Source organism: Papio anubis, chromosome 4, assembly GCF_008728515.1.
Source record: "Papio anubis isolate 15944 chromosome 4, Panubis1.0, whole genome shotgun sequence".
Classification (NCBI taxonomy): Eukaryota; Metazoa; Chordata; class Mammalia; order Primates; family Cercopithecidae; genus Papio; species Papio anubis.
This window is the reverse complement of record NC_044979.1, coordinates 29,689,791-29,715,495: the sequence shown is the minus strand read 5'-3', so window position 1 is coordinate 29,715,495 and position 25,705 is coordinate 29,689,791. Positions and strand designations below refer to the sequence as shown.

General features: G+C 57.4%; 1 protein-coding gene across 1 annotated transcript; it reads right to left on the bottom strand.

Moving 5' to 3' along the window:
• Positions 1-3,182: 3,182 nt before the first annotated feature.
• On the bottom strand, positions 3,183-25,080 carry KCP (kielin cysteine rich BMP regulator). The gene is made up of 33 exons (XM_031665851.1): positions 24,999-25,080; positions 22,471-22,662; positions 21,761-21,892; positions 21,537-21,616; positions 21,367-21,460; positions 20,953-21,038; positions 20,431-20,881; positions 20,250-20,356; positions 20,076-20,169; positions 19,219-19,392; positions 19,029-19,111; positions 18,752-18,845; positions 18,472-18,663; positions 18,083-18,253; positions 16,633-16,809; positions 14,977-15,062; positions 14,638-14,728; positions 14,402-14,484; positions 14,211-14,304; positions 12,815-12,988; positions 12,504-12,586; positions 11,730-11,850; positions 9,548-9,627; positions 9,237-9,336; positions 8,608-8,696; positions 8,230-8,332; positions 7,997-8,139; positions 7,524-7,696; positions 7,329-7,440; positions 7,133-7,234; positions 6,170-6,334; positions 5,110-5,416; positions 3,183-4,930 (listed from the first exon to the last, which is right to left on the bottom strand). Exons 1-33 carry the CDS (start codon positions 25,078-25,080, stop codon positions 4,662-4,664), a joined length of 4,584 nt encoding a protein of 1,527 aa, XP_031521711.1. The 3' UTR covers positions 3,183-4,661.
• Between the last annotated feature and the right edge of the window lie 625 nt (positions 25,081-25,705).

Here is a 25,705-nt window from a genome sequence, read left to right as displayed (position 1 = left end):
TCCTACTGGACGCACTGCCTGAGACAGCTGGTACCAACCAGGTGGAATTGGCACATCAAATAAAACCTACTTGCCACCGCTGGGTGTCCTGGCACTCCATCAGGAAGTGTGAGATGAAGAATGAGTGAAGAATGAAGTCCTGGGACTTGGGGAGAGGACTTTCCTGCCTCATCCCAATCCAGTCTGGCTGCCCCTGCCCTCCCAGTTGTCTGACAACATACCGCGTGTGGGCTCTGCAGGTCCTCCAGGGCTCTCCCACCCTTGGCCTGCACCACTCCCGGCTTCACCCAGATCTGGGGCCGATGATGGGTCTCCCGCCTGCCCCCTGCAGGAGTTCAAGGGCTGCCTCTGATGCACCTCTCTGGGCCCATGGGCTCTGGAATGGGAGGGAGTCTGCCTGCCAGTCTCCAGAGACCCCCACCCCAGCATGCAAACACTTGAGGCCCCCAGTGCCCTCCCTCCTCCCCCATCACCAGATCCTGGGAGCTGGAATTTGGAGATTAACCTTTCCAGGGGCCGTGGGGCAACCATGGGTGCAACTAAGAGCCCAGGAGGCATAACGAAGGGCACTGGCAGGACTGCAGAAGGTGACAGAGAAAGAGCCCAGTTCACAGAGGGAAAGGCAGGATTCCCCAGGGAGACTCACCCTTCCAGGAGCTGATGGTTCTGGCTCAGGGAGTCCCTGTCCTGGGGTAGAAGGTGCAGCCTAGAATTCTGGAAGGGTTGGGGGCAACCTAGTCCACATGGCTCCATCCCCCAGTGTGGCAGCCAGGCTTTAAGATGGCCCCTAAATGATCCCTGCCTCCTGAAATTCATACCCTCTGTGCCCGCCACTTCCCCTCCACGCAAAGGAGCTTGGAAACGGATCCCTCCTCCCAGTTGAGTCTCAAATGAGACCACAGTTCTTGCCAGCAATGTCGGCTGAACCCTTCCTAAGTTGCACCACGAACACCCGCTCCTGCTACAGCTGAGGGTGCCTTGGCCCAGAGAGGGCTACTAACCTGCCCAAAGTGACTCAGACAGCTGCTGGCTGAGCCAGGACTGGGACCCGCATTCCCAGTTCCCCATTCTGTTCTGGGCCCAGTCACCACAGCACCCCCTCCTGGAGTCTCAGCCCAGCTGCAGCCCTGGAGGGAGAGGCCAGCGGCTGGGGCTGTCGGCGCCTGTGTCTCAGCGGCACACTTCATTGCCTTTGCTCTCTGGGCCCCTGCCAGGCTGCTTTCCTCCCACGTGGCGGTCACATGGAAAGGCTTCCAGGTATCACCACACAGGTGATTTGACCAAGACAGTCGTTAGCTGTGGAATGAGAATAACGGCCTGCCTGGAAGAGCAGGCCCTGTGTGCCAGGCGTAGTCCACTGTTCCTCCTGACAGCCCTTGGAGAAAGATCTCTTCTTGTGGGTGTTTTCTTTCTTTCTTTCTTTCTTTCTTTTTTTTTGGCGGGGGAGTTGGGGGTAAACGGAGTTTGGCTCTTGTTGCCCAGACTGGAGTGCAATGGTGCAATCTCAGCTCACTGCAACCTTCACCTCCCAGGTTCAAGCGATTCTCCTGCCTCAGCCTCCCAAGTAGCTGGGATTACAGGTACAGGCATGTGCCATCATGCCCGGCTAATTTTTGTATTTTCAGTAAAGACGGGGTTTCTCCATGTTGGTCAGACCGGTCTCAAACTCCCAACCTCAGGTGATCCGCCCGCCTCAGCCTCCCAAAGTGTTGGGATTACAGACGTGAGCCACCGTGCCCGGCCTCATGGGCATTTTCTAGCTGAGGAAAGGTAGACTCAGAGCCCACAGGGGGTTCAGCATGGAGATTCGAACCCAGCCCTGTCTCCAAAACCGTGCCCCTTCTACTTGCCCTCACCACAGCAGGGCCCCAGTGTCCCCAGAACCTCTGTCCCCGCCGTGCCCCCTCACCCACTCACCAGCTGCTCGGGGTCCCCACCCATGCTACCACCTGGCTGACAGTGCTGGCTGCATGCATGCTGGGCCTGGCCCCTCGGACCGAAAAACTGGGCCTGGGGTGGCCAGAAGAGGCCCAGCTCCACACCAGTCAGCAGCTCCAAGTCCCACAGGAGCTGCAGGAAGATGGGGTGCCAAGGCGTGAGGGGGCACCCACCCTGGCCTCAGCCACACCCCCGGCCAGCCCCTACCTGCTCCTGGGCCCGCCGACTCCGCTCCATCTGCAGCAGCACAAGGGGCAGCTCCAGCCCCCGGGGACACCCGCAGCCTTTTTGCACCTGGAGGGGCAAGGTGACGTCAGGCCCCCGACTGTCTCCTTCCTTCTAAGGCAGTGCCCCTCCCTCACCTGCCAAAGTGCAGCCCGGAGCTGGCCTGGACCTGCGGGGCACCGGAAGAGATACTGGTACAAAGCCAAGGCCTGCCTGGGGCTACAGGGGAGCCCTGAGCCCCCCGGAGTGGCTGCCTGCGCCATGCAAAGCCTGGAGGGAAATGGAGGACAGGCAACCAAGAGCCAGGAGCAAGGAGGGACAAAGGCTCTGATCTCAATAATGCAGGGCTTGACATCTGAGCCCCGGCTGGACCGCAGCCAAGCCTCATAGACTCTGGCCTGCCTCAGGAGACGGTTTTTGTGGCCCTAGGGGTGGCAGCATGGAGTGAGCAGTGTGACCCTGAGAGAGGGAGGTGTACGCATATGCTTGTTTACAGCCCCCAGCGAGCATTTGTTTGACATATACTGTATACGCGTACATCTGAACATCAGCTTCACAGCTGCATTATTTGAGCGCACAATATGCCCAATATGGGTAGCAATAGCAGCTGCTACCAAAGTTTAGCTTGTGCCAGGATGAAGACGCTTCATACATATAATCCTTTCTTGCAGCAACTCTATGAAGTAAGCTCTATTTTTATCCCTAATTTATAGGTAAGAAGACTGACTCAGAAAGCAACTTCTCCTAGGCCAAGTGTGGTGGTTCACATCTGCAGTTCCACCACTTTAGGAGGATGAAGTGGGAGGATGGCTTGAGCCCAGGAATTTGAGACCAGCCTGGATGACATAGCAAGACCTCATCTCAAAAAAAAAAAAAAAAAAAAAAAAGTTAGCCAGGCGTGGTAGCACACGCCTGTAGTTACAGCTACTTGGGAGGCTGAGATGGGAGGATTGATTGAGCCTGGGAGGTCAAGGCTGCAGTGAGCTGTGATCATGCCACTGTATTCCAGCCTGAGTGACAGAGCAAGACCTTGCCTCTTTAGAAAAAAAAAAAAAAAAGAATAGCTTGTCTTAACATGCAGCAGCATTTTTTTCATCTGGAGATGGATGGATGTGATACCCTCTGGGAAGACATGGTCCTGGGAGCCCAGGCCATCCATCAGCAAGAGGCGAGTGGTAAGAGGCCCTGCCCCGGCAAGCACTGCCCACATGCTTGTCCATGCTGTCCACCTAGTAAGTGCTGTCCATGGGTCACTCTTCATTCCCTGACACTTACTATTATCATCCTCACCTCACAGATGAATAGACAGGTCATATAAGTTATCTAATCAGAAGAGGGGCTGAGTGCAGGAGCTCTGCCATCTTTACATCCTGCCCTGTTGTGAGCAGATTTGCCTGCTGGCTACTTTGTCCCCATTCCATGAGAGAACGGAGCAGACCCTCCTATTGGCTGGAAGAGAGAACAGCCTCAATGAAAGAGCAAGCAGGCTGAGTGGCCTCTAATTCAACCCGGCACTCTCCTGCATCCCTGCCTGAGCACAAAGCCCTTCACTCCCTGTTGGAATATCAGGGAGCAATGAGGATGGAGTCCCCTGACCTCATGACCAAGGTCCCTAAAACACCAAGGTCACAGAGTAGGCGGCAAAGAAAACTTGAATTCTGGACTTTTTCTATCTCAAAACCCATGTTCCCTCCCTACAGTGACGTCTTCACACGCTGCCAGTGTCTACTGCCCACACATCTGCCCGGGGTGGGTGTGGTTGTGAAGGCAGGCAGGTATGCATTGCATGTGTTTATCTGGGCTTCTGAGGGATGTATGTTTCCGTGTGTGTTTCTGTGTTTCTGTGTGCACACACAGGCACATGTCCATATTGCATTGTGGTCTGTTGCTTCTCCTGTTTCTCACCCCAGGCATTGTGTCACTAGCCCTCGGAGTGGCCCAGAAGGTGCTTGCACATTCAGTATCCCCCAGCCACAAGGAAGGGGGAGGCCATTCTCTGATGCAGCCCCTTCTCCATGGTTCCTCAGCCCCTGCAGGATCCCACATGGATCCACAGAAGGTACCACATGGGGCCATGCATCATGCCTGCTACACAGAATGAGCACAGGGCTAAGACCAGGCACCAGGGTCCTCCTCCTACCACTGCAGGGTTTCCCAGACAGCACCAGGGAGTGGCTGGGTGGGGCAACCCAGGCATGCAGGTGCAAGGAGGGTGCATGGTGCTGTGATTCTGGGGCCATTGATCACTAGACCCCATGTTCCTGGCAGCCCAGCCTCTGTCCCAGCACCAGGAGGAAATACACACACACACAAGGAAGCCTTCGGGCAGGCCTAGAGTTTACTGCTTGTGACTCAACACAGCAGGGGTCTTTGCAGGGCAGGGGCCCAGGCTCCACTGTCCAGGCAGGGCATTCTCTCCACAGCCCTGACCAGGGTGGGAACTGCTTGCCAAGGGGAGACTTCTGGCCTGATGAACCCTGGTCAGGCACTGTCCTGGCTCAGGGTGTCTCCTGGGGCTCCCGGCTGGGGCTGGGCGGAGCACTGAGTGGCTGGTCTCCAGTGAGCAGGACTTGGGGACAGGCCTCGGGTGGGATGCAGTGGGCCTCGTGCTCCACCAGGCCTGCAGGGCACTGGCAGCCGGGCATGCAGGGCCTCACGCAGTGGGCTGCCAGTTCCCCCAGGGGGATATGCTGATTGAAGCAGGTGCGGGGACAGGGCGGGCCGCACTCATCGAACACGAAGCCATGCTCCAGGGGGCAGCCTACCACTGTGGGGGGTGGGGGGAGTGGGAGGCGGGGTTACCGAGGCACCTGAAACTGCCCCAGTAGCTGTGCGTACCACTGCAAGACTCATTACACCCACCGTGGACCCGCCCTGAGCCCTCCGGGCTAACCTTCTTCTCTGTGCTGACCCTCCCCCAGCCTGCAGTGGGCATCACCCCCTCACCGCATAGCGTGGGGCCTCGCCAGGTAGGTGTCACTCCTGCCTGGCGACAGTGACTGGCATAGGCTTCCAGGGCATCACAGAGGCAGGCATCAGCGGAGGAGCCAGGGCCACAGGCACACAGGTCATACACACAGGCGGCAAAGAAGGGCTCTGGTGGCACCACAGCATGGCAGCGACTGAATGGGGAGGACTTCAGCACCCCACACCGGGCATTGGCCTCACGCCTGGCACGGTAACCTGCTGCCCGGCACGGATCCATCTCTCGGCCTGCAGAACAGGGCCGGCCAGGCCCCAGCCCCTCTGGGACCTGGGTGGGGAGAGCAGCCCTGATGTGACAGCACCACTGGCAGCTGGCCTCTGCATGCCATGCTCTTCAAAGCACTTCTCACCCAGTCATTTGCTTTAGTCCCCAAAACCTCCCTAAAAGAACGCAAAGGAAGTACTGTCTACCATCTTTTTGTCCCCATTTTACAGATGGACAGACCAAGGCCAGAGTAGGTCAGCACTTGTCCAAGGTCACACAGCCAGTGAGTGGCAAAGCAAGGCTTGGGGGTTCAGGTGACGAGACCTCTTTTTTTTTTTTTTGAGACAGAGTTTTGCTCCTGTTGCCCAGGCTGGAGTACAGTGGTGCGATCTCGGCTCACTGCAACCTCCGCCTCCTGGGTTCAAGTGATTCTCCTGCCTCAGCCTCCTGAGTAGCTGGGATTACAGGCATATGCACCACCAGGCCCAGTTAATTTTGTATTTTTAGTAGAGATGGGGTTTCTCCACACTGGTCAGGCTGGTCTCAAACTCCCGACCTCAGGTGATCCACCCACCTCAGCCTCCCAAAGTGCTGGGATTACAGGCATGAGCCACCGCGCCTGGCCAACGAGGCCTCTTTTAACAAGCCACCCTACCTCTCCAGCACCAAGACAGTCAAGAAGCCTACACACCTCCCAAAAGCCTATCTTGTGTGACTTCACCCCCTTTCCCTGCTTTCCATGCCAGAGGGTTGCTCTGAGACTCATGCTCAGCTGCGTCTTCCCTAACCCCCATCCCCGGTTCCTATGCCACTAACCTGCCAGCTATTCCCAAACGCAGCCTCTGTGGGCAGGAGCAGCCCCTCAGGGCCCTGCAGATCATCCTGGGCAAAGCCGTTGAAGTTCCCACAGAGCCCACAAGTCCGGCCCTGGTAGGAGCCAGGCACGCTCACCTCCACCTGGGACTGCCCGTCCCACAGCACCTGTGTGGAGAGGCCTGGGACTGGGGAGCAGGTAAGGACAGGGGCCTGAAGAAGCTCAGGGTCCATTATGGCCCCAGGCACTGTGTTCAGCGCGGCCAGTGCTGCAGGGGAGGAGAATGGACAGATGGAGGCTCCCCTTGGAAGAAACACAGCCCTAGCCAAGGCCAAGTGGATACGTTCTGTGCCAGCCCTGGGCAAAGACAGATGACAGGAGGAGCTGTCCACAGCTCCTGCATGAGGGCACCTTCTCCTGCCGCCATCCCTCAACTGGGCCCCACGTGAAATGCAACCCCCTTCCAGGGATTCACTTTCTCACGGGCATTCCGGCCTTGCAGAGGACAAAGCACAATTAGGGTTCAGATTAGAAGTGTATACCCTTATTCTATGAATTTACAAGTTGTGTTTCTTGCTGGGCGCAGAGGGCAAATTACTCCTTCCACATGAGGGTTGGAAGGAACCTGAGACACCCGCCAGGAGACTTTAGCTGACATCCTCCCCACTGCCACTGACCCTTCCCATTCCCCACTTTACAGATGAGAAATCTGAGGCCCAGGGGAGGCTGTTGGTGACTTAAGAGGCTGAGTCAAGATTAGAAATCAGTCTCAGAACTCAGAACTCCTCTGACTGCCCGGGGAGATCTCTGACCCTGATCCACCTCCCCTCACAGCCCTGCACCCCACTCCTGGCCTCTTTTGGCCAGGAGGTAGCTGGCATCCCCACCCCCCTATAGATACAGAGGCCTAAACAGGACTGAAGCTCCCAGCAGGCAGCCCACCCAGACTCGCCCTGGAGCCGCACCTGGAGCCCGGGCTGGGTATGCAGGATCACAGTGTGTCCTCGCAGCTCCACATACAGCAGCGGCTCCTGCAGGAAGGGCAAGGCCACCGGGCGCCCATCCACCTGGAGGATAAAGGAGGTGGGAGGAGGGGCGATGTCGAGGCACATGGGTGGACAGCATGGGATCCACCTTCCTCTGCTCATCGGCTTTGCTCACAGTGACTGCTCCGCCCTGCAGCAGCCGCACGGCCACATCTCCCAGCAGCACCGCCACCTCCTGGGTCCAGGCCACGCCGCTCCGGCCCCGGTCATCATTGGTCACGTGCACACTGTGGGCGGGAAAGTCCCAGGTGCCATTGGTCAGCAGGGCTGGGTGTAGGGGTTGGGGAGAAGAGAGACGGGGGATGCACACCTGAAGTCCCCGCTGTGGCAGTCCTTGGCCAACACATAGCTGCAACTGCCCTGGAAGTGCAGCAGGCGGCCGTCGAAGGTGCGGTAATGGGGGTCTCCGAAGGCCATGCAGGAAGCTGGCCGGGGCAGGCAGCGGGGGCAGCAGCTGCCAGGACTCAGGGCAGGGGCCTTGTCCTGCATTCAGCCCCAGACACTGTCAGACACACCGCCCTCCCGGCCATGCCTCTTGCAGACCCTCCCAGAAAACCAAGCATCTCCCAGGAGTCTCCAGGGATCTCCAGGACTCCAGCGCCCGGGCTCCCTGTGAGCAAGGTCAGGGCACCACTTTGTGGTCGCACTGGGAACAGCACTGTCCCCAGCTCCCAGCTGGCTGCAGGAGCCCAGCCTCCCTCTCGGATGCGTGATCACACCAGGATGGTGGTACCATGTGCCCCCACCCTGACCCTCCCCACCACCTTAGATTGCGGTACTCACAGGGCCACACGAGAGTGGTGAGCAGCGCCGGCTCTGGCAACGCACGGTGCCCGCCATGCAGGAGCAGCTGGTGCAGGCGTCCACAGTCCAGTGCTCTCCAGAGGCCACCTCACGGCCCTGGTGCACGCAGGACTGGGTGGGAGCTGAAGGGATAGGAGCTGGGAGGTCAGCTGCCCCTCCCACATGCCCAGAAGGTCTGACTTATCCCCTCCCTCATCATCCTGGCTGCACACCTTGGCATCGCTCACAGCAGCTGTCGGCCTGGGGCACCTTTGCCCAGCCATGGGGGCAGGAGAGGGCCTGGCACTCCTCGAGGTGGCACTCCACATGGCCCCGCTGAGGACAGACATCATTGTTCTGGGGTTTTCTGCAGGGCCGGAGTCCCTGGCCTCATGCTTCTGGGGGCATCTGGGCATGGACATCTGCCTGCCCCTCCCACAATACACTCTTCACAGTTCAAGTGGAGAATGAAATCCAACCTTCGGCTCCATGCCCTGGTGCAGGGATGCTCTTGCCCCTTAAAGACCCCGTATTTGCTGGTGGAGTGTTGGACACTCCTCCCTTTATCCATCTGTGAGATCCTCTACCCTCCCAGACCCACCCCAGCTCACACGACAGATGCAGGTGATGCACGCATTGCTGGGGTCCCTCCAGCTCTCTCCGTTTGCCACTCTCCGGCCCTCGGCCTCCACCACACATTCTGAGGAGGAAGACACGGGATGGGCAGGCACTGTCCCTCCAGCTGTATCCTCCCTCCTCGGAGCTTACCCCGCATTTCATGGCAGGAAAACACCCACTCAATTTCCCTACCACCCTGATGGTGTTGATTTCTTCAACCAATATCCACAGGGCCTATTAGACATCAGGCCTCGCATCAGTGCTGGGGATGTCTCTAGGGTCCTAGGAGCCCAAAGGGCCAGAGGCTGGAACCCCACTCTGGGCCGGCTGCCCACTCAGTAGTGCACTGCCCTCTTCATGGGCCTGGAGATCCCAAGCCCCCTGAGAGGCATCAGGCCAGACCTTGAGAATCTAGGCTTCATCCCAGCTTCCCCCTGCCTCATGGGTCTCTTCCCCACCTCAAGAACAGCCCCCCTCCATTTCTAGAAAAGAATGAACCCTGTATTCTTTTCTGAAAACCGAGTACAAACCCTGGACTGCCCACTTGGCCCATGAATGTCTCCCCTTCCTGTCTTCCCCCTGGGCTCCTCTCTGAGGGTGGAGGCCAGGGCTGGGCACTTACCCTGGCACACGGGGCAGCAGCTCCCAGGGGGAGTGTGGCGCTCTGAGAGGGGACAGCTGAGCTCAGGACAGGTTTGGTGGATGCAGAGCCATGTCAGGTCCTACCCATGTGAACACAAGAGGTAGAGAGTGGCGGATCTCAGGGAGCTGGTGGAGGAGTAAGGCGTAGTCATGATGTGACAGTCAGGACAAGTGGGCAAATGTCAGGGTGAGTGGAGAGCCCCGCAGCTGCTGCGGGAGAGGAGGGGCAGCCACAGCCCACAGAGAAGGAAGAAGAGGGGCTCTGTGAGTCCCCAAGGCAGGAGGGCTCACCTGGCACTGGCATGTGTAGCAGGGGTCCGGTGGGGCTAGCTCAGATCCCAGCAGGCCCTCTGAACAGTTACTCAAAGCCTCTGTGAAGACAAGAACCCAGAGTGGGGGACAGAAAAAGGGGCGCAGGGCTGGAAATCCCAGCTGTCCCCACGCACCGTGTCCCCAGATTTCTAACTTGAACTCCTGGGCATACCCGCATCCCAGCACCTTGACTCCGGGGAGGACAAGTTCTCTTTCTCTTTAATTCAGTCACGTTCACACGTTTGCAAAGAAACTTTGCTAGGTTGTTATGTGGGGCCGGGTAGGGGTGCAAGGTGACTGGAAACAGACCAAGCATGGCTTCCTTAGCCTGAGGTCACTAAGAATGGCCAGCTTGTGGCCTGCTCTCCCTCCTGCTATCTGTAATACAGTGTGGCTACAACAGCGCAGGGAAGCACACAGCCAGGCATCCCGAGTTCGAATCCTGATGCCAGCACTCAGTGCCTGTGCTCATTAGATTAGATTAATCCATCTCTCTGAGCCTCAGTTTCTTAATCTGTAAAAAGAGATTAATACTTCCCTCACTGGGTAACTGTGAAAACAAAGCGAGAGACTTTATTAAGAGCACCAGGTACAGTGTGTGGCATGCAGTAGGTGCTTAATAAATGTTGGTCTTCCTCCCTTCCCCTGAAGAACCCCCAAGCAAGTGTTGACCTCCCTGCTGGATGGCAGGGATGGCTGCACAGCATTATGAACATATTTATACCACAAACTGTACACTTAAAAAATGGTTAGGATCATACATTTTAGTGTCTTACCACCATAAAAATAAATAAATAAAAAATAAAAAAATAGAAAAGCCAGCGTAGTGGCTCACACCTGTAATCCAGCACTTTGGGAGGCCGAGGCAGGAGGATCACCTGAGCTCAGGAGTTCGAGACCAGCCTGGACAACATGGTAAAACCCCATCTCTACTAAAAACACAAAAAATTAGCCAGGCGTGGTGGTGCATGCCTATAATCCCAGCTACTTGGGAGGCTGAGGCAGGAGAATTCCTTGAACCCAGAAGTTGCAGTGAACTGAGATTGTGCCACTGCACTCCAGCCTGGGTGACAAAGCGAAACTCTGTCTCAAAAAAACCAAAACCCAAATCAAAAAACCAAACTGGAGAAAACAGGAGGATTATCATTTTAAAAGAGTATGTTTTTTCTTTTTTGAGACAGAATCTCACTCTGCCACCAAGCTGGAGTGTAGTGGCGCAATCTCGGCTCACTGCAACCTCTGCCTCCCGGGTTCAAGCTATTCTCCTGCCTCAGCCTCCGGAGTTGCTGGGATTACAGGCGTGCGCCACCACGCCTGCCTAATTTTTGTATCTTTAGTAGAGACAGGGTTTCACCATGTTGGCCAGGATGGTCTTGATCTCTTCACCTTGTGATCCTCCTGCCTCGGCCTCCCAAAGTGCTGGGATTACAGATGTGAGCTACTGGCCCTGGTCTGTTTTTTCTATGTAAGGATAACTAACCTTCACCTGTATTGCAAAGGTAGGTTATCATTTCAGTGCTGGTATAGAACCAGAAACAGAAAAAATTTCCCTTCACAACAAATGTAAAATGGCTGTGTTGGGTAAACCACAAGTGTTAAATCCAGGAGACAGAAATTTGCCATCTTTCAATATTTGTAATAAAAATAAAACTGTTTCTTTACTTACTTTTCCCCCCAATCTTAATAAATCTTTACTCTAAAAAAAAAAAAAAAAATGCTCGCCCACCCCTGTGACTGGGCCACTCACTGCCTGTCTTGTCCTCACGTCTCAGCACAACTGTCGCCTTGCAGCGCCACCTGCTGGCCAGATGCTCCACAAACTGCACTCAGCAGTGGAGAGGCAAAGGGTCCCTGCCAGCTTCCCCAGTTCCCCTAGGGATGGTGCAGCCCTCACCGGCCTGGCATGGGGTTCCAGAACAGTCCACTGGAGTCAGGAAAAATCTGGGGCTGGCGGAGGGGTGGCATAATACATAACTCATATCTCATCTACCTCCCCCTGACCCCAGGGAGCGGGGTGTGCACAAGGACGGAGGCCACTTCTCCAACTGCCTGTCTCTGCCACCCGGCCCAGCAGAGACAAGCAGGTGTGGGCCCAGGGCCTCCTCCCCGCATTTCCCCTCCTGCCCCAGGCTTCCAGTACCAGGCTCATCCCTGTACTCACGGGCACAGGTCGGACAGCAGTGCTGGGGCCCAGGGGGCAGGAGCTGGCTGGGGGGGCAGCCCACCAGGCTGGGACACTGCCGCCGGTGACAGTGAAGGCTGGGAGGCCCCTCAGGCTGTGGCTACAAGAATGAGTGAGCAGCGGTGGGTCCCCGGGCCACAAAAACCCAGAGCTGCCCTTGGCGGGGACTTCCGGCCCCTCCCTCTGCCTGCTGCAACCTCTTCCGGGACGCATCTTGGGCCCTGAACTCCAGGCTGAAGAGAGACTCAGAGTCTTCTAGACATGCTCCTCACCCTATGCCCTAGTCTCTGAGACGATGTCTCCTTCTCCTTTCAGTCACTTGGGCCTGAGCCCTCATGTGACCTTTGATCCTCCAGCAGGCTCATGCCATCCTCCTCCCCAGGCCCATGGCTTAGTCCCCTGGCCTGTGATGTCATTTGCCTGCTCCAAGCCCTTCCAGGGCCTTGCAAATAGAATCTCCACAACCCTAGCCACGTTCCAGGTGGCTCTCAGGCCATACACACTCACCCTGCACTGCAGCTGGGGGACCACCCATGGTCTCCTGCACACTTAGAACGTGGGCTCCTTGTCTAAACCCAGACCTCCAGGCCTTGTTGGTCCCAGCCCTGCCTTGTCTCCTGGCCACAGGGATACACTCGTCTGGCCCCCAGAGTGCCCGCTCCATGAAGTGACCAGCTTGGCTGGGCCTCATCCCATGCTGCCCACTCCCCACCCCTCGAGGTGCCCTAGCCCCTCCACTGAGCCCTCACCTACCTGGCAGATGCACACTTCACAGGGGTCTGCCCCAGGCTGGAAGCTTTCCCCGGGCTCGTACTTCCGGCCCTCATGCTCACAGTCTTTGGGGTGAGAGCAGAACGGGACCAGGGGGCCTTCAGGTTGGCAGCGAGGCCGGGGTAGAGTCCTCTGTCCCCAGCCTCCCCCTGACCCCAGGGAATGGAGTGTGCACAAGGATGAAGGCCACTTCTCCAACTACCTGTCTTTGCCACCCAGCCCAGCACAGGCAGGGAGGTGTGGGCCCAGGGCTCCCTCCTTGCCTTTTCCCTCCCGTCCCAGGCTTCCAGTACCAGAGCATCGAGGACAGCAGTCATGGGGCCCCTGGTGGGGCTGGGCGCAAGAGCTGATGCACTGGACGCGTGCACAGGTGATGACACCCTCGTGACACACGCAGGAGGAGCAGGCACTGTCGGGGGGCACCCAGCTACTGCCTTCAGGGTGCTCTTCCCCATGAGCCAGGCAGCCTGTGGTGCAAGGTGGGCAGGGACGAGCTTGGAGGTTGAGATCTGGACGTCTGCCCCTAGCCCCCCACCCTCAGTGGTCAGCTAGGCACGTGGCGCCAGGAGTAGTGGGTTTGCAGGGATATGGCAGGAAGGCAGGATGGGGCAGAACTCCTGTCTGTTGTGGAGGGGAAATGCACTGGGTGGGGTTCAGAACACCTGGGTTCTAATCCTGTTCTGTTCCTGCCTGCTCTGAAGACCAAGCTCCAGGCAGCGGGCACTGCCCAGTGCAGCCCGCATCGGTCACAGTACCTGGCATGTAGCAGCTGTGTCATGAATGCATGTGGACCAGGTGAATGGCTCCATTGCTAACTGTGTGCCCAAGATAACTCAATCTCTCTGAGCCTCAGTCTCCTCATCTGTTAAATGGGGATTTCCTCTGTCCTGCCTCCCTCACAGAGCAAGTGAAATGCTATGACAGTTCTGTGGTTCTGTAGAAACAACACCAGGCTGGGCAGTGTGTGGGGTGAGGGGGCAGTGGGCAGGCTCAGAAAGGCTCAAGTTCAGAGCCAGATGGCCCAAGTGCCCATCTTGGCTCTGCCACCTTCTCTACCTCTCTGTACCTCCACTTTCTCATCTGTAAAATAGGAGGAATAAGAGTACTTATCTGGTAAGGTTGTTGTGCTAATTAAATGAGATAATACATGTAAAGTGCTCAGGGCCTGGCACATGCTACCTGTTCAGTGAATGTCAGGTATCTTGATGATGATGATGATGATGATGATGGTGGTGGTGGTGGTGATGATGATGATGATATGATGATGAATGGGGTGTGATTAGAAAGAGGGGCAGCTTTTTATTTTATTTTTGAGACAGAGTCTTCTTTGTTGCCCAAGCTGGAGCGCAGTGGTGCAAATGCAGCTCACTGCAGCCTCAAACTCCTGGGTTCAAGTGATCCTCCCGCCTTGGCCTCCCAAAGTGCTGGGATTTCAAGTGTGAGCTGCTGCACCCAAACCAAGAGAGGCAACTTTGAGGGAACTCTAACCAGCACCTGGAAGAGGGATGGTTTGGGCAGTCCAGGACAGGGAGAGGTAGGAGAAGCTGAAGGTGGCAAGGGTGTATGCAAGCACCAATTGTGGGGGCAGGGAGGTGGGAGAAGAGCTGGCTGAGGGGAGGGAGGTGGGGTGGACAGAGGGACATAGGGCCAACGGGCTGAAGCAAGGGGTAGGGCTGGGGGCAGCCATACCTCTGCAGCGAGGGCAGCAGCTCCCCGGCTCGGTGACCTGGAGCTGGCAGGGAAGGGGTGGGCACTGCAGCCGCACACAGCTGACCTGGCCAGCCTGTAGGAGATGCAGAGATACTGACTTGCTGCCTAGGCTGGGCCCCAGAGGTGCTATGGTCCAGCCATCACTCCATGCCTCCCACCTCCTGCTATACCTGACAGCGACACCATTCACAGCTGCCTGCTGCTCCCTCAAACTCCTCCCCATCCTGGTGCTCCCGGCCCTGAGAGACGCAGCCTGTGGGGGACATACCTCCTGGGTGGAGGGCCTGTACCACCCTGTCCTGCACCACCCTGCCCTGCTCAGCCCAACCTTAGGCCTGGCAGGAAGGGAAGGGGGAGGCAGAGGTGGGGAAGGTCGTGGGGGCCGGGCACGAGGAAGGCAGCTCACTGTGGCAAACAGGGCAGAAGCAGGGGCCTGGAGAGGGGTGGGGGCAGAGAGCTGGGGGACATGGCTTCTTCTGGCAGCGCATGGAACCTTCCTAGGGGAGAGAGGCCCATCACACCCTCAACTGGGCTGCACATTTCCCCAGGGCTGGAGACCCTACTGAGTCTGCAGGGGCCCAAACACCCTCCCTTGGCCCGGGAGACCTGAGCCCAGTCCTGTCCCATGAGATGTCAAGGGCAGAGTGTAGCCCTTGCCACCTGAGTGGAGGAGACAGCCTCTTCCTGGCCGGAGAAGAGGATCAAGGGAGGAAAGGTGACCAAAGTCCCAAAGGGGCTGCCTCACCTGGCAGGTGCAGAGGGAACAGGCAGGGTCAAGTGGGTCAGGAAGGGTCTCTCCGGAGGCAGCAGTGACACCATGGTAGTGGCATCCTGGCAGAGTGGGGAGTCCAACAGAAGAGCTGGCATCAACAGAGCCTCCACTGTCACACACACACAGCCTCCCCACACACACATACACACACAGAAGCAGGGAGTGCACCAGAAGAGCTGCCATCAACAGAACTGCCACTGTCACACACACCCCCTCCACTTGCATACGCACACAGCCACACCCACACCCACAGCCACACACACACATACACATACCCACATACATACACATACCCAGGTACACACACAGCCACACCCCACAACCACAGCGACACACACACATACACCAAGATACACACACAGCCACACCCACAACCACATACACACACACACATACACATACCCACATACATACACATACCCAGATACACACACAGCCACACCCACAACCACATGCACACACACCTACGCAGACACACACACACATACACACATACACACAGCAGGTAATAGAAGAGTTAAGCATCAACGGAACTACACTTTGACATTACATAGCTCTCCCTCTCCACATTACACACACATTAAAGCTACACACACACATACACACACCCACATATTAGCTATTAATTCCACAACTACACACACACACACATAATTCCAGCAATTTACATACACATATACTCCAGCATATTATTAGACATATATACATTAATAATAATAATAATACACACACAGGCATTCCATAATGAGCTTACACACAGACACATACAACTACACACATACACATAGATGTGCATTACCTACACATAGATATCTCTAATATACACACATTACCTACAAGGACACATAATACCTACACACACACATATACACACATAGACTCCTCTTATTATTACAAATATAGATATTAAATATAGACATACACATATTACCTGACATATACAGCATAGCTATATACATACACACATAGGGCTACACACATATACATAGCCATAATAAACACATATATACATACAGTTATATATATATACAAATACACATATAGGCTACATAGATATTACATATAGCATAATACATACATATACATTAGACATTAATATATACACACGGTCACACACAGAGCAACACACACACATACACAGATACACCCACACAGAGCAACACACACACACACACATACACACACACCCAAACACACAGGGCAACACATACACAGCCACACACAGATACACACATACACACACACAGTGACACATACATACACACACACAGCCACACACACATAGAGAAACACACACAGCCACACTCACAGCCACACATGGCCACACACATACACACAGAGCCACACACACACAGAGCCACACTCGCAAAGCCACACACACAGCCAGACGCACACACACATACAGACACACACAAACACACACACACAGCCACACATACACAGAGCCACACATACACACAAACACACAGCCCTGCTCGGGACCTCTATCAAAGGTGAGGGAGTCAGAGAGTGAGAGGAAAGTATGGTGGAGAGACAGGCAGTGGGAGGGCTGGGAAGAAAGCGGAATTGGTGAGAGAGGCACTCCTGGGAACCCCAGCAGGGCCAATGGAAGGGCAGGTGTGGCCCTACCCTGGCAGGTCGGGCAGCAGTGCCCAGAGGGGATGAATGGGTGGCTGCAGCCCGGGGGTTCACAGGGCCGGCGGCCGCAGGTCACGAAGCCTCCAAGGCAGGTACACAGGTTGCAGGGTTCTCGGGGATCTGGGAACTCCTGGTTACTCAGGTAGGACTCCCCCAGGTACTCACAGCCTTTCAGAGAAAAGACAGAGAGGCCGAGGGGAGGGACAGAAAGGGATCAGAGCACAGCAGTCGTAGGCTCTGAGCTTGGGCCTGTTTTGCATCCAAGATCTCAAAGATCTAGAGTAGGGGGTGGGGGTCACAGTCCAAGCCCAGGGAGCAAAGCAGTCGTGAGGGATTCGGGGTTTGGATTGGCCAAACGGCAAACTTTCTCCCCTTTGTCCTGCAAAAAACTTTCCTATTTAACTTGTAGAAAAACACCCACAATCTGCTGCCCCAGGGTTAAATACTCAGCAGGCCACTGCCAGAGGCACCAGTTTTCCAACCCGGAGAGCTGGGAGTAGCCCCAGCTCACTCAGGTGGTGCGAACCCAAGGTAGCACCTTTCCCACACTCTTCCAAGCCCACTGATGAATCCAGGAGGAGGTGGGGTCCCAGGGTGGTGGCAGCCTGCCTTTGGCACCTCTGCCATTTGCTCACCTCCCTTTTTAAAAAAGAGAGGGTGAATTTCAGGCTCAAAGCCTTGGTGGGCAAAAGTATCTGACTAGGATTTAACAACATTATCATTTTAATTGTATTCATTTTTATGGTAATGTGGTCCTGGCAAGTCTACTTTTCCACTTACAGTATGATATAAAACTCCCTTCTAAATCAATTTAAATTAATAAGTGAGTTAATCGGAAGGCACGTAGTAAACAAAATTACAGTTGGTAGAGGGCGATTGGCCAAAACTGCCAAGATTGCACAAGAGTGAGGGAGGACAGGAGGACTGGGGGACTCGGTCTTTTTACAAGAGCCAAATTTAGGCCCAGAGGTTATGTAACTTGCCTAAGACCACGCACCAAATAGCAACAGAGGCAGGAGAAGATCCAGGCTTTTGTCTCAGGCTTTTTTTTTTTTTGGCCAAGGTCTCACTCTGTCACCCAGCCTGGAGTGCAGTGGCGAAAACATGGCTCACTGTAGCCTCAAACCCCTGGGCAATCCTCCCACCTCAGCCTCCCAAGTAGTACAAGAGCCACCGCAACCAACTGATTTAAAATTTTTTGTGTAGAGACAAGATCTCTCTATGTTGCCAAGGTGGTCTTGAACCTCTGGGCTCAAGCGATCCTCCTGCCTCAGCCTCCCAAATTGTTGGGGTCACAGGCTTGAGCTAGGCTCCCAGCCTCAGGGCTTTTTCTTACTGTAATAAATATTTTAGATCCACCCTGGGGCAGTAAAGATTATGCGGACCCAGCCCTCTGGTCCCCCCATCCCACCCCCACAGTTCCCTATCCCCTGACCCTCACCATCACAGTCAGGGCAGCAGTCGCCCCTGGCAGGGAAGGGGCACAGTGCAGGGGCACATGCCTTGGGCTCGCAGCTCACGCTGCCCTCCCAGCAAAGGCAGAGGTGGCAGGCGGCAGTGGTCGATGGGAAGCGCTCCCCGCTGGCAAACTCCTTCCCCTGGTACAGGCAGCCTGGGGAGAAGGGCAGAGGCTGGGGGCCGTGGGGGATGGGGGCCGTGCGGGTTGGCTCCCAGGCCTTGCTGACCGGACATTACATTCCTAACGAGATGGGCGGAGCGGGCCTGGAGGAGGTGGACTGGGCAGGGCGCTCCGGGGCGGGGCGGGCCGGGGCGGGCCGGGACGGGGCTGCAGGACGCTGGTGGCCTGGAGGGGCGCCGCCAGGGCGTTACCGTCGCAGGAGGGGCAGCAAGGACCCTGGCGCGGGTGCGCGCAGGGCGCGGGCGGGCAAGGCAGCCGATGGCAGGACACGGAGCCGTCGAGGCAGAGGCAGCGGCGGCAGGGATCGCCGGGCGGGGAGAAGTACTCCTGGTGGCGGGCGGGGGCCGCGCCGGGCTGTGGGCAGCCGGCGGGGGCCGGGGGGGCTGCGGCGAGAGCGCGAGTCAAAGGGGCCCAGGAACAGACCTCCGAGGGGACGTCGGGGGAGGAGCAGCCGAGGGATGCGGCCCCTACCCGGGCACTGTGGGCAGCAGTCTCCCGGCAGCAGGACAGGCTCTGGACAGGGCAGCGGCGAGCAGCGGCGGGTCAGGCACTGCACGTTGCCGCTCTACGGACCAATAGACGCACCACGGGTCGGTGGGTTAGTTGGGAGAGGCCGAGGAGACCCCTCCCATCCAGTTGCCACCAGGTGCCACCAGGTCCCACCCCTCCCACCTGGGCGGGCCTCTCCTGGCCTCCGCAAGTCCCGCCTCCACTCCCCTGGGTTCCTCCCACCCAGATGCAGACTCACCAGACAGCGACACAGACGGCAGGGGTCAGAGGGGTGGGGGAAGTCCGCTCCGCTGGCATACTCTTTACCGCCAAAGGCACAGCCTGTGGGAGGGAGCGGCTATAGCCTGGGAGACGGCGACTCCCCCAGGGCTTGCTGCCTTCCCAGGGCCACGTCATCCCAGAAGGTCGCCCCGACTCGCCCAGCTCACCGCTGCAGTCGTTCCGGCAGCAGGTCCCAGGCAGCGGGTGGGCACAGGGGGCCCTGAGGCAGGCGCGAGGCTGGCAGCGGGCATGGCCTTCCTGGCATCGGCACTCCTGGCAGGGGTCTCGGGGGTGGGAGAAGCTCTCACCGTCCACAAACACCTCTTCTTCCAGGATGCAGTCTAGGCAGTGGACAGTGGGGGCAGGTATGAGGGCAAAGCCTGACAGCCCCTCCAGCCCTGGAGTCCGGAGCCGCTGCCCAAGTGCCCACTTGGAAGCTGACTCGATAGGGAAGAGGAGGAAGTGGCCATGTGCACATGTGTGCAGGCGTGTGTATCATTCCGAGCACACACGTGTGTGTGCATGTGCACTGGGGATCATTCACCTGCAGGCAGATGTGTGTCTCTGAGGGGAAGAAGGGGAGTGCTTACACACGTGTGTACCTGTGTTTGACACACGCCCTCACACAGACTCTATGCGGGCAGGGACATGTCCCATGCATCCCAGCACCCGGCCTCCTATGTGGCAGGCTCAAGTGTCTGCTCATGAACCTGTGTTATCCAGGTAGATACCTGGGGGCTGGGGGGTGGGGGCTCTAGAGTGGTGGTGGGGGACAGTAGTTAGTAAAAGAGGAAATGCAGCATGGGAGGGGAGGGTGGTGTAGGTACAGGCAGGAATAAACAAATCTCTACTCTCCCTCCCACCCACACACACCCCCTGAGTTCCAGAGAGTTCTAAGCTCTGAAACAGGACTGAAACAATTCAGAAGGCCAATGCTTTCTAAGGTATCTGTTGGGTCCATGGGACTGTGGGACAGCAGCCTCTGGGGCCCTGATCCCCTCAGGCACAGTGAGTGCCCACATACCTGGGCACCTGGGGCAACACTGGCCCGGTCCACTCTGGGGCCTGGCACAGGTTGTGAGAGGGCAGTCAACCAAGGAGCATGTCACAGTTCCATCCTGGGAGACAGCAGGGGAGAGAGCAATGGGGGCACGCCCAGGAGGGGCTCAGCAGGGCAGCAGCAAGGCTGGGCAGCTACCTGGCAGCGGCAGACATGGCAAGGGCTGTCTGCATCCGTGAAGTTCTGCCCATTGGCATACACTTGGCCATGGTAGGTGCAGCTGTCACAGCTGGGGCAGCAGGCACCTGGGTGGGGCAGGCTGGTCAGGGTGAGCTGGGTAATGCAGGGGAAGAAAGCCAGGATCAGCCCAGGCACTCACCAGGGGGCTGGGTGGGGTGCTGGCAGGGGGCTGGGGGACAGAGCGCAGCCCCGCACTTCGGTACCCCATCTTGACAGACGCAGGTGGTGCAGGGCCGACCATCAGGCTCCCACTGGACTCCCTCAGCAAACTCCTCTCCATCCAGCACACAGGCTGTAGTAAGGGGGCTGTCACATGGCAGCCTGCACACCTCCCACTCATCCCTGTCCTTCCCAGGACACAGGGACCCCAGCTTCACCATCCCCACTGACACTGTAGAATGGCTAGTGGATGTAGCAACCCGTACGCCGTCCAGGGAAGGAGCACCCTCCATTTGCAGCCCCCGGAGGCAGCGCCCGTAGCAGCTGCTCCTCCCCTTCTCACACACACCTGGGCAGAGCTGGCGACCAGAGGCAGACAGGGCACAGGGAGTGACTGGGCACTCCTGCTCCTCACAGGAGACCTCGCCAGCCTAGGAGGGAAGTAGGTGAGACACCCTGAAGGAATGAGGCAGATCTGGGTGTGAGCAGAGGAACCGCCTACCTGGCAGGAGCAGCGGACACAGAGGCCCCGCTCTTGGAGTCTGAAGGTCTCCTGGCTCTGATACTGGTGTCCCTGGTACTCACAGCCTGGATGGGATGACAGGGGCGTGGGGTAATAGGACTGGAAGCAGACGGGAAGCTTCACATCACCCCAAGACGTCCAACCCCCACCCAGACAAAGAAGACCCAGCAGAATTCTCCAGGGTGCCCTGCCAGCAGCCCCCCGCCCCCCACAGCTATGCCACAGAAGCGCAGGCCCCAGCATGGTGCCAGTTTGTCATGAGAAGGTGTGGTGAGGACTCACTTTGGGAACAGGGTAACAGGGGCTTAGGTCCAAGAGAAGCAAATCCCCCACACCTGGAGCCTCTCTGTGGCCAAGGCTGCCCCTCCCGCAGTGACTCCGGCCCCCACTCACCATCGCAGACAGGGCAGCACTGCCCAGGGATCTTGCCTGGGTGTCTGCAGGGCACCGGCGGGCAGGGCAGAGGCTCACACTGGACACTCCCGTTCTGCCAACAGGGCCTGGTCAGGACACCAGAGGCAGGCCCGGGAGCCAGGCCCTCCCTGCCAGGCAGCCACACTCACAGCGCAGCGGCAGTGCGAGCAGGGGTCCCCTGAGCCCACAGGCTCCCCGCTGCGGTGCTCCCGCCCGTTTAGGAAACAGCCTGTTGGGAAGGGGGGCCTTAGATGTTCCTTCGGGGCCCCTCCCTGCCCTCTCCTGGCCTCCATGGGCTCCCGAGCAGGGCCACCCATCAGCTTTCTCCAGGTTGCCCCCCGTGGTCAGGTCCCTGCCCTACCCACCGACTCACCATCACACACAGGGCAGCAGGTGCCTGGGAGGGGCCGGGCTGGGTACGGACACAGGCTGGCACATTCTCGCTGGCGGCACTGGATGTGACCCTCCTGGTGGGGAGAATGAATAGGGGAAGGGGCTGTCAGGGCTCAACTGAGAGGAGGAAATGGCATTAGAATCCCCGCTATCCACTTATTAGATGTTGTTATGGATTGAATTGTGTGGCCCCATCCCCAAATCCATATGTTGAACTCCTCACCCCAGTACCTCAGCCTGTTACATTATTTGGAAACAGGGTCATTGCAGACGTAATTAGTTACGATGAGGTCATACTGGATCAGGGTGGGTCTCTAATCCAATATAACTAGTATCTTTTTTTTTTTTTTTGAGATGGTGAAAAAGACCTTGCTGATAAAACAAGTTGCAGGTTTACAGGTTGTAAGTTGAGACAGAGTTTCACTCTTGTTGCCCAGGATGGAATGCAATGGTGTGATCTCAGCTCACTGCAACCTCTACCCCCTGAGTTCAAGCGATTCTCCTGCCTCAGCCTCCCGGGTAGCTGGGATTACAGGAAGGAAGGAAGGAAGGAAGGAAGAAAGGAAGGAAAGAGAAAAGAAAAGAAGGAAGGAAATTGTTCAGATAAGAGCCTTTCCTTTCCATGTGCAATGAAAGAAAGCTCTATTTTAGGAACCCCCCTCCAAGGCGAACTTTTCCCTCCTTCCCATTATGAGAAGCCCTCCCCATTCAATGCACACCAGCCCTGTCTCCATGGTACCTGTTCTCTGAGCTCCACCACTGCAGCCTCCAGCCGCCCCAGCCACTCTTGCAGGGGGAGCCACTGCTCCTGGGGGTCCCCAGCAGGGGCTGAGGAGTAGACAGGTGTCTGCTGCCTAGGGGGCTCCTTGGGGACAGTCCCACCTGAAGGGCACAAGAATCCCATGTGGGCCTGAGGGTGAGGGGCTGGCCTGGCCACATTTCCTGGGTCCTGTCTTCTGACCCACAGGGGAAGGGGGTCATCCTGTGCACCCCGCTCTGTCCACTTGCCCGCCCACCATCCAGGGAAGGAGATGTGGTCTGTGAGGGTTGGGGAGTGAAAGCTGGAGGCGAGGGCATGGAAGAAGGGGAAGGAAGTTCTGAGTGGACAAATGTGGCCCAGACCAGCTTCTCCTGCTTGTCTGGGTGAGCCACAGGCCCCCCGACCCACCAGGGGACACAGAGCAGTCTCTGGAGCAGGGCTGCCCTGCAGCCTGCCCCGGCTGATGTCCGCAGCCATGGTGAGCATGTCAGGATCATCCCGCCTCTCTTGGGCCAGGGGCTTGGCCAGGGATGGTTGGGAAGCTGACATGTCATGCTGGGAGGGCCTGGAAGCCAGCACAGGCTGAAACGCAGGGGAGGGCCACAGACATGCGCCAGGTGGAGCTGCTTTCAGGGGCCTGGGGTCTGGCTGGGAGTCTTTTCAGGGAGAACACGAGCAGCTCCCATCCCCTGACTCTCTGTCTACACCTGTCAGAAAAGCCATCACTTTTGGAGAAAGTGCTGAGGGAAGGACAACTGCTCCCCCTGCTCCTGCTCTCAACCCTGAGCACAGTTTTCCAGGCTTGTGACAGGGGGTTCTGGGGGCCCCCACATTGGGTGTGGTGGGCTCCAAAAGTGGGACTTGGCTGCATTTCCTGAAGGGTTTGAGAAAGGTGCTGGCAAGGCCTCCACTAGCTTTGAACACAACAGATCCAGTGAAGGCAGCCTGTCCCTGATTCTAGAAGACACTATGTCCAGGAAAGGGGGACAGGGCACCTCTGAGCTCTGGCCTGGGGTTGGGGATGGTCACTTTCACCTTTTCACTTTGATCCTTCTCCTGCAGCCAGGAAAGTAAAGGCAGGAGGGGAGGAGGCAGACATGGGTCCCTCCTCCAGGCAGGGATTGGCAGGGAAGTGGAGGGTCTGGAGCGGGATGCAACAGGAACAGAGAGAGGAGGAGGGAGAGGGCTGGGTCTTTCCCACCATGGCAGCTCATTAGTGAGGCCAGGCCTGGAGTGGCTTAAAAGGGTTTCTCACAGACACTAGGCCTGTGAGATAGGGGAACAATGTCACTCACTGTCACCATCAAAGGCGGAGGGGATTCTAGGTTAAAATTGAACTTGCTTTGCCCCAAGTTCCCTGGCTTGGTTAATGCCATCCCACTTACTCAGTTACTTAAGGCAGAAAGCTGGGGCTCAGCTCCCCTATTTTATTGTCTGAGTTGTCCCCTAATCCATCCCCCGCTTCTCCTCTCTCCACCTTCTCCATTCAGAAGGCAAAGCCCTGTCCCTGCCTCCATCTGCGTTCCTTCTCTCCACTCGACCTTTCTGAATCACACAGCTGAAGTCTCCCAGGAGTAAGTCCCGCTGGAACGGATCACAAGCACCGCCCACCTTTCCAGCCCCGCTACTGCCCGCTCATATCAGGGATTCTAACTCCGACCCCGCACCCTGGGCAGATGCTGGCCCCCAAACCCCAGGTACCCTTTCCCATCTCCATCCCTGTACTGGGCATCCTGTCACCCGGAATGGCACTCGGTCTCAGTCCTTCCCAAGCACACAGAGGGCGGCCACGAAGGGCGTGTCAGCATCTGAAACCTTCTACCCAATCTGGACTCCCGTGGGACCTCACCCTGCTGCCCAGGGCCCCTCCTCCCAGGCCCCTCTTCCAGCTCTGCTTAAGCAGGCAGGCAGAAGGAGTCCGGGAGAAGCTGGATCCTCTGGTACCCCTAGGTGAAGCTAGGGCCAGCCTTGCCTGGAGAGACCTGCAGAAAGAGCTCCGAGTGGCAAAAACCTGACTGGTCCACAAGGAACTGTACCGGGCTCCCCTCTCAGCCTCCCCTGGCCCCCTGCCGGCACCGAGCCCTCCATTCCCGCTTGTCCCGCTCCAGGGAGGGCCAGACACAGACTCAAAGTCAGCTTCCACAGAGGGCCTGCTTTCTCCCCCTCCTTCGTCAAGACAAATAATTAACTTCAGACTCCCAGATGCCAGGGCAGCCGCGCTCTCTCCCGCCACCGGCTGCAGGAACCCCCCCGCTCCTGAACCCCCTGCTTTGGCCGCGGTCTTCCCAACCCTGCTCGCTCCCCCGACGGGGAGGACCGGGCTGGCCAGGGAGGCGTGTGAACTTCAGGCAGGGCTAAGAGAAGCAGCCCCCGGCCCCGCTCGGCCCCCTCAGGCCGGGCTGATAGGAGGCAGGGGGCGCACCTGGCCGGACCCCAGGTCTCCCGCGCCTGGACTCACCTCCCGCGCCCGCGCCCACGGCCAGCGCCAGGCCCCCAAGCTGCAGGAGAAGGGACAGCGCAGCGGCCCCGGCCCCGGCCATGCTAGCTCCGCCTCGCTTGCCGTCTGTCGTCGCGGCTCAGCAGGCGCTGGGGGAGGCGGGGTGGGGACACACAGGCCGCTCCCACCCAGGCTTTGTTCAGGGAGGGCTCAAACCCCCACCGCGCGCGCCTTTCCCATGGATACCTCCACCCTCCCCGGCACCGGCCGGTCCTGACCCCAGAGAGCAGCTCCAGCTCGCAGGAAGCCCAACGTGGGTACAGGCCCTGTCTCCGCTTAAGATCCAGGAGGAGACTCCGAAAAGAAAATAAACCCAAGTCCACCCCTCTGGGGCTCCTGGACAGTCTCCCTGCCCCTTTAACTTACTCCATCGCCTGGAGTTTCCAGATGGATTTTTCCTCTCTCTCACAAGTTTACAGAAGAAGCAGACTGAGCTGGGTTTAAATCCCTGCTCAGCCAATTCCATGTGGCTTTAGACCACCAACTTCTCTGCGCCTCAATTTCCCTATCTGTAAACTGGGAATCACCACATCTACTTTATAGACTTGAGTAACCATTAAGTGAGATTATATAAGAATTTAGAGTTGGTAGACACATGGTAAATGCTCAGTAAATAACAAATAATAACAATAAGTAGTCCTCATCTCTGAAATCATGGACATGACCAG